At 39.4% G+C, this 8185-nt stretch overlaps 2 protein-coding genes and 1 long non-coding RNA gene across 3 annotated transcripts in view; 2 read left to right on the top strand and 1 right to left on the bottom strand.

Moving 5' to 3' along the window:
* The window catches only part of LOC118743933, a 3222-nt gene extending 2313 nt beyond the window's left edge, over positions 1-909 (bottom strand). Inside the window, exons 1-2 of the mRNA XM_036476694.1 lie at positions 591-909; positions 180-463 (exon numbers count right to left, since the gene is read on the bottom strand). Of these exons, the coding sequence (XP_036332587.1) occupies positions 180-463; positions 591-879 (573 nt within the window). The 5' untranslated portion in view covers positions 880-909. The remainder of the gene's footprint in view (positions 1-179; positions 464-590) is intronic.
* A 1104-nt stretch (positions 910-2013) lies between these two features.
* LOC118743932 (flocculation protein FLO11-like) lies at positions 2014-3491 on the top strand. The gene is made up of 2 exons (XM_036476693.1): positions 2014-2048; positions 2138-3491. The coding sequence occupies exons 1-2, from the start codon at positions 2014-2016 to the stop codon at positions 3489-3491; spliced, it is 1389 nt and encodes a 462-aa protein (XP_036332586.1).
* Positions 3492-5067: 1576 nt separating this feature from the next.
* LOC118743228 lies at positions 5068-8026 on the top strand. Its single transcript, XR_004993440.1, has 2 exons — positions 5068-5225; positions 7986-8026. It is a non-coding gene; the product is annotated as an uncharacterized LOC118743228 (long non-coding RNA).
* The last annotated feature ends 159 nt before the right edge of the window (positions 8027-8185 follow it).

The raw sequence follows: 8185 nt of genomic DNA, 5'->3' as shown, positions 1-8185 counted from the left end.
TTGCATTTCTAGCCTCAGCGCATCGCAAGTTTTTGTAACGGTTTTATATGAAAAACTAGGCATATTGCATTTCGATTCAAAAGCAGCCTCTCACACATGTAATATTTGGAGCTCCAACGTGTTTCGCAGCATTGTATGAGTCGATTTTCCTTTATCCCCAACTGTACTTGGCGGTTTACTAGTGCAGTTTTGCCAATATTTGAGCGATGAAAATGTGCTGTTAAATTTCGTCCTTTTTTGCAAATTTTATCGTAATCAGGTACAGCTGCTAATGCGTCTTTTATCACAAGCTGCAAAAGGTGAGCGCTGCACTTGATGCTGTCCCCTATATTAAAAAGTTGTTGCCCTGCTGCATTCATGACTGATGCACTGTCGTGCGTTATCGCTTGCGTTTTATCGGAAATGTTCCAATCGGCTAAAACTACTTCTATTGCCGATGCAATGTTTTCTACATTTGGTCGGTCTATAAATACAAATTATTTAAACAATTGACATGTCTTAAAATTAAAACACAAATTATGCATGTATGTATGAGTGTATGTGTTTATTTTATATATCTACATACAAGGTAGTTATTTTAATAGATTTACCTTCTATTTGCTCGTTACAAAGTGTAACTTTCCACAATTCACTATTTTTGTCAATATACTGGGCTTCGACTGATAAAAAACAATCTTGAGTTCTTGATGTCCATTCGTCCACTGAAATTGATGCGCTTTCTACCTCCGCCAAATCGTTTGCAATTTTTTCTCTTACGTCATTATAAAACAATTGTAAGCGTGAGAGTATACTTTGTTGAGAGGGAACTTTGTACCCTGGTTCCAATAACTTCATAAAGTCGCGAAAGCCTTCAGAGGAAACGAAAGAGATTGGAAACATGTTACTTGCGATTAGGCGTGCCACTCCACGAGATATCAATTCCTGACGTTCTAATGTGCAGTCATGAACGGTGTCGTGCTTTTTTCTCTTACGGCCACCCGAGGTGCTCGCCTGCGTTTCAACGCATTCACCACTTGTTGCATCGATATTCGTGTCCGGTGTTCTACATATGTGTAACAAGCTTGTGCTCTATATTTTACTTATAACTTATATTTTTCTTTATTTGTACTTACATGCCACCACCACGAATCGGTTCCTTCTTATGGACTTGTTTCAAGTGAGTGCTTAGCGAGGAAGTGGAGTGGTGGAAACTAAGGACTGCTCCACAAATGGAGCAGGTAACTTGCTTACCATCACTGCATTTCGTAAAAAAACTCCACACCCAACTTAGTTTTCTTGCACTCATGTTCACAAAAACACACAAAATTTATAACTTCTTATTTTTTTTTTGACAAATAACACTTATTACAACGATCGAATATTCGATTTTAAGAAGGTATTCGAATAATCGTAGCTTTGCGACTATTCGAATAATCGAAGAGAATCAACTATTCGAATAGTAACATTCGATTTCCAATCGTACAAACAATTGCCATTCGAACGTTCGAATATTCGAATAATCGAATTATTCGAACAATTTCAAGAGCTCTACTAACTACTACATATCTGTACATAGGTCTCAGTCTATTAGCGAACTTTAAATACATATTTTTCCAACCTGGCATCGCAAACACAAAGCGCGGCCGTATTTTTCATATACAGATTTGGTCCAAGTACTCATAGAATGTACTGGAAATAAAGCAAGCCGCTCATCAACGTAAACAATTTATGAGTCTGTTCAGAATTACTGAAATGTAACAGAAGCGAAAATTGTTGAACCCCGCTACCCCACTACCATTTCCTAAACTGCACTTATTAGGTTTCTACAGCAAAGTCATCCTAACTTTTAGAGTTAAGTTAATCGCAATCCTTTTTATTTCATAGAAGTTCTTCCATTGTCGTCGATAACGACAGTCAACATTTAAAATTTTTTTGTTTTATAAACTTGCATTGGATTTGTCAAAAAAATTATCCCATAAATTAGCTTGGAAAGCATAGAAATTCCAAGCTCTACTGCAAATGTTTCTCACCAAAATGGTCAGCGGTTTTATTTGCTCAAAAAATTCAAAGTAACCGAAAAAGTAGTTGCGTAGTTAGTCCCTAATGAAATTGATAAGACTGTAACGCTGCCAAATTTTTTTGCTCTTTTCATTTGCAGCAAACACGCAAGTAGTTCAAATCGACAGCAACCACATCAGGCACAACAAGCGAATTCCCCAAAGCCGAATAAGAAATCGGATAAGTGTAAGCGTTCACTCTCGAAAACTGATTCGAAAAAATCTATTTCGGAGTTGCTGAAGACACCAGCGAAAGACTCATCGGATAGGCCGAGCAATAGCATCAGCAGCCATAATTACAGCAGCAGTAGCAACCATGCACCCAAAGAAGGGCCCAGCACTTCAAAGTCGACTCTTAAGCCGCCAACTAAAGTAAAGTCTGGCAGTTGGAAACGTTCGGAGAAGCAAATATCCGGTTACAACGGCATTTCCGTTACTGGCAAGAAATCGAAATCACTGCGCAAGCGTTCACCAACATGGCTAAAATTCCCCAATACGCCAATGAAGATCACCGATAAAGCAACTTATGTTAGCCCAGTTGACACTACATCAGTTTGCCGTCCCGGCACCCTCTACTCGGATGTACTCTTCGGTGCTGGTTCCTCTTGTTTGGTGAAAATTAAAACTCTTACGCCTCGTCGTAGCGCGAACACTGCGCAGAAGAAGCTCACGAAAGCGCTGCTCAAGTGTGCCGGCAATGAGAATGAGCTTGCTTCGGGCAGCGAAACTGAGGCGGGCCATGGGAAATTTCCCAGTCTGAATGGGGGCGCGACCACGCCTACCAGCATCTCGCCGCCAACGAGTGCCACCACTGGCACGTCTCCGGATATCAGCCCCAGGAAAATAACGGGGTCATCATCAGCTGCTGATGAAAATTTGCCAATAGCACCGTCCGCAGCAACGGAAACAATAACAACGACATCAACGACAAGTGTAAATCAATTAAGGGGAGTGAGCGAACCAACCACGCCCATAAGCGCAGTACCTAAATGCGAGGACGACGCTGATGTTGTGATACTTTCCGTAGCAAATGGCGTTTGTGGTGGCGCAACAGAAAATGGCTTGAATGATGTTTCTTATGGAAATTATCTGGATCAGCATTTTAAACAAATGAACTGCAACACACCTGAGTTGTTGGAACAGACGCAATCAATTACAAACATTGATGTTGTGGGGAACGGCATATGTGATGGTAGCCATATGGACTCGGGCGTGATGCCAAGATCGGACGTTGTATCGAGTGGATTTCCTAATATTGCAACGAAACCGTTCACCATTGATATACCGCAGTGGAACTTTCTCGAAGCAGACATCAGCACGGATGCCTATCCGAAATTTCTTTGTCAATTCGAAGATGAGCACTACCTGAAGGCAGAGAAAATGGCAATGTTGGGCCTGAAGCTGGCATTGGGCAATGGCAACTCCAATCCCCAGCAGGGCAAGTTTAAATTTTGAGTTAGTATAGCAATGTTTTAGAGAATTTTACTAAGTACTTAAACAATTTCGTTGAAACTTTACAATTTTATATTGCATTCCAAAATAAATGCTGAGAGTAATTAGTTCAGAGCAACTGTGGAACTGTTCATGTATTCGGTAGACAGAAAACCTAACGGTGTTCACGCTAAGCTAGTTGCCAGTGTATCTCCTTGTAAGCCATAGGTCCAGTTCGGCTTCGATTAAGTTTTACGGTTCGTCTTTGGTCCTCTATGGCTCTTTTGCCTACTAGTGCAGGTTGACAGTTGATAAAAAAAAACCGGTTGAGACCGGCTTAGAGAGGGAAAAGTAAAAGTCATAAATGCAAAATTTCACATAATTTCGTTTTTTTCATACAAAACGCAACGTCGCACAGTGGTATTCCTGCGGAAAAAAATTATTTGGTGATGGTCTGATTTTGTCGTTTTTGGGTGATCCGGTTTTACAAGATTTGGCAGCAAATACAATTTCAAGTTTGAAAACTAAGCCAGTAAAGTTATGGGATTAAATACCTACATACAAAAAAATTAAAAATACATACTTGTTTCAAGTGACAGAACTCTGAAACGAACATCACTCTAACAGAACATTTAGTGTTTATCTTAAGAAGCATATGTCCTATTATTAAAAATGTCCTTACATTATTTGATTTTCCATCCAGTATACATAAATATTAAATTTAATGAAATTTTTATTTTTTCCGATATTTTGAGGGTGTCTACCCATGTTATTTTTACAAATATATCGACAAAATTTCGGAGTGGTACACTCATCGCTGCGCTTCTAATGAAATTGGTTAGCGTTTTTGAGGTTAGGTTTGTATGGCAGGTATGCGTTAAAGTAAATCGCTCTTGCTAATATTTTGTATGTTTACGTGCCCTATTATTGTTAATATATGAACGAAATTTTCGGAGTCCTACGATTATCTGTGCCTTTTGAATGCAATTTTTAAGGCGTTTTTGAGGTTAGCTTCGTATGGAACGTATGCTTTAACATAAACCGATAACACCTATTTTTCGTTTTTTTTTTCTTGATTTATGTCCATACTCCTTCTAATTTTCTCCAAAAATTGTATGGGGCTGAACCACTGTGCGTCGTTCCGACTTCATTTTTTACCCATAGAATCGAATTCGATTCGATATCGGCCTAGTGAAATCGAATACGGTTTTTGTTAAAAATTTAGAGCATCGGTAGTAGTATATCGTTTTTGCAGTTCGCCGGCGAACTGTGCTACTCATCGGTCGAGTCGGAAACGACGGCGATACGAAATCATTTGGCAAATTGGGTATTCACAAAATCCCACACGCATACCATTGCACTAACACGCATTCACATTAAACTCTCCCTCTCGCGCTGGCACACCCATACAAGCACACAATACCTGGAAAATTCCAAAATCCACACATGCAACTGAGCGCGCCGCTGCTGGAAATGCAATTAACGGTGAAAGAGTGCACAAAGCATAGAGCATGATAAAGAGTATAAATGCATGAGTGTATGAGCGTGTGTACGTGTGCATGTAGCAGCCATACTGAGCGTTGGCGGCCATCGGAAATTCTGGTATAACGCAGTCAGCCGTAGTTGAACGCGTTGAGTGTTTGCGACATTTGGACGTGGTGCGGTCGTATCGAAAATTTGTGTGCGGAAGAAACGCACCGAAAAATTAAACAGCCATTACAAAACAGGAGAAAAAAAATATACAAGTGTACATAAAAGGTAAAAAAATGCCAATAACCGATAGCTGCGCAAAGTGCAAGTGAAGTTGAAGTACAAATGAATGGAAATTTGTGTGGCAAATACAATTTCATTCGCGTGAAAAGTATTTAATAATTAAATTACGCGTAAAACGAAACGCGTACTAACTACTTATTACACTATTTGAGTACATGTATGTATGTAGGTACATAAGTGTGTGAGCAGCAGACGCTGTGCGTGTGAGCAAAAAGAGCTACTAGGAGTGTTGCCGTGTGTGGGCAAAAGCAGCGTAGGAGGCGCCGTCGCCAAAGCCAACGTTATCCATACTTTTCTATTCACCGTATAAATTCAATAATAGTCAATTTTTCCGTCTGTGGCTTCTTTACCGTTTTTGCCAGCGCCATTCAGTCAGTCAGTGTATTACAATAAATATTTGTGTTTTAGTGAGAACGACTAAGTGCGCAGCGAGTTGCCAGCTTTGTTGATAAAATATTAAAATAATGAGAATGAAAATGCTTTGAAAAGTTTGTGTTATTTTGCAAAGAAAATAAAAATATGTACATATGTACTTATGTATGTATGCGTGAGTGCGTCTACAGTCTGGAAAATTTCAAATTGATGGCCAAATGCAATGCCGAGTGAACTAATGCAGTGAAAATGCCGGTGCAAGCTTGCACCAGACAGAAAGAAACAAGTCGGCTGCATTTTTGGTGTTGCTGTTGTTGTTGTTGTTGAGAATGAAAATCGGTTAACTTCACCGCTCGCCGGCGCACTATTTAGTAGTGTGTGCATACTTTTCTTCTGCATGCAGGCAATCAAATGCCAACGACTTTCCCGCTCGCAACCCCGCTCGCAACTCCACACAGCCCACAAAAGTCAAATAGTCACAAAGTATACCAGTGCCAGTCGATCGTTCTCTTGGTCGGCTGTCAATACTCTAGCAAAGTGTCAAAATGGCTGCATTCAAAGTGCTGATCGATGTTAAATTTTGCAACGAAGCAAAAATAAATGTTTAATTAATAAATAATTATTTTCAATTGTTCAATGCGTCTGTCGTTGCGTTATTTCTTTTTATGCTTTACTTTTTGCAGCTTTTTTTCGTTCGTTTATGCATTTCGCTATACTGCTCAGCTGGGAGACTGAAGTGCGTGCGCGAGTGAGTGACTCCACTAGCTCCCCAAAGAGACAGACTGTGTATGGCATACACAAACAACCCATATCTAAATACATACATCCATACATACAAATGTACATATGAGTACAGAGTTTGAGAGCATAATATGCGTATACCGCGTCGTGTCGCATACCGTTGCGTCCCACTCCCTATGTCTGTTACATATACATATATTTTTCAAAATTTTTTTTTACCTTTGTTTTAAGTCGCGTTTATGTGCGTAGCATTGTGAAAATTTCGTCTCAGTTGATATCAACGTCGTTCGGTCGGTTCATCGTAAGCACCTTTGCTGCCTTGGCACTCTATGCAGTTTACGCTGCAGGCGCCGTCAACCCTCCACCACTGCCTTCCCTGGCTCAGCTCTGTAGTCGCAAGCAAGTTTTGCGCCTATGTAACCATTACAGCGGAGGAGAACGGCGCGTTGGAGGCCACTGTATCATTTTTCAGCGTACTCATCATCATCTTCAACATCTTCGATTTGTTGTGTTCATTTTTATTTCTAGCAATCTATGTATATTAGGGTGATCCTTAAATGTGGGAAGCAAATTTAAATTTTTTATTTTTAATTTACTTTTATTTATCACAAATACATTTTTGTAGGCGGTTAGGCGGTTAGGCACGTCTTAACCAGGTGCAGGGTGCAAATTCAGATTCCTCTATGGAGACGAAAAAAATTAAAATTAACTTTTTTTCATCTAATACCCAAAAGTCAGTTAAGGCGTGTCGCACAAGGGTAAAATTTCAGATGCCATCTTAACCGACTCCAACCGGTACCAAAATTTATATGTGATATATGTAACCGTGGTATTACCGATTGAGGGGTAAGACTGAAAGAAATCGTTCATTTGATTTTAAAGATCACCCTAATGTATATGTAGTACAGACATACATATAAATGTATGTATGTATATGTAGACATAAATAAGTGTGCGTACTTGTCTGCTCCGCATACACTTTGCGCCACGGCTGTTTGAACTCCGCTTCACTTAACCCTCTTTGGGGAATTCGCCGACTAGTTCATTGCTTCATTTTGTTTTACCAAGTATGTACATAAATAGTTATTTTTTCAATGTATTTTTTTTTCGACTTCACGGCGGCGCGTATACGCCGCCTGGTCACTTTGATGTTTGCCGACCTGGTCCGTCTGCTTGCTAGCCTCCCTCTTGATGGGTTAATTTTTGTATATTGCTTTTATTACATTTAATGAAAAGGGGCCGCAACACGCAACCTTTCGTTACGTTTCAATAGCGCTTATTGCGATGACAAGACAGCAGTGCAGTGGAGAGTTGTTGGTAGGGTTAGGCTCTTGAGAGTGCGAAATTGTGTACGGTAGCTGCGTTGTAATCGATTGCGGAAAAAGTCAGAGGATAATAAAATCGGTGTAAAAGAAGAAATAATCAAGTTATAGCCAATTGCTTTAAATTGTTAAATTAAATAAATAAATAAAAGGTCGGCACTTACACGCGCGCAAAAAAAAAAATCGATGTAGAAAATTAAATAAAATCAAATAAATAAGTTCAAATTTAAGTGGTTTAAGCAGTGCGTAAAAGTGTGTAAAAAAAAATTAAATAAAATAGAGCTTATTTAATTTTCCATTTATTCCGTAGCCATTGTGCGCCGATTTTAGGCTTTCAAAATATATTTGAAGCAAAAAAATAAAATAAAGGGAACATCTCTGGGATCTTTATTCCTGTTTTAACACAACGTTCTTTTTATACGTCGTTTAACGTATATCTAGCAATAACACTGCGCAATTAGCAACAACAATGTATAATATCAACAAAAAGGCATCGTCAACATCAACTAG

This window comes from Rhagoletis pomonella, unplaced genomic scaffold, assembly GCF_013731165.1.
Source record: "Rhagoletis pomonella isolate Grant_MI unplaced genomic scaffold, Rhpom_1.0 Rhpom_scaffold_00007, whole genome shotgun sequence".
In the NCBI taxonomy this organism is placed as follows: Eukaryota; Metazoa; Arthropoda; class Insecta; order Diptera; family Tephritidae; genus Rhagoletis; species Rhagoletis pomonella.
The sequence above is the reverse complement of the archived record's forward strand: the minus strand, read 5'-3'. Positions and strand labels throughout refer to the sequence as shown.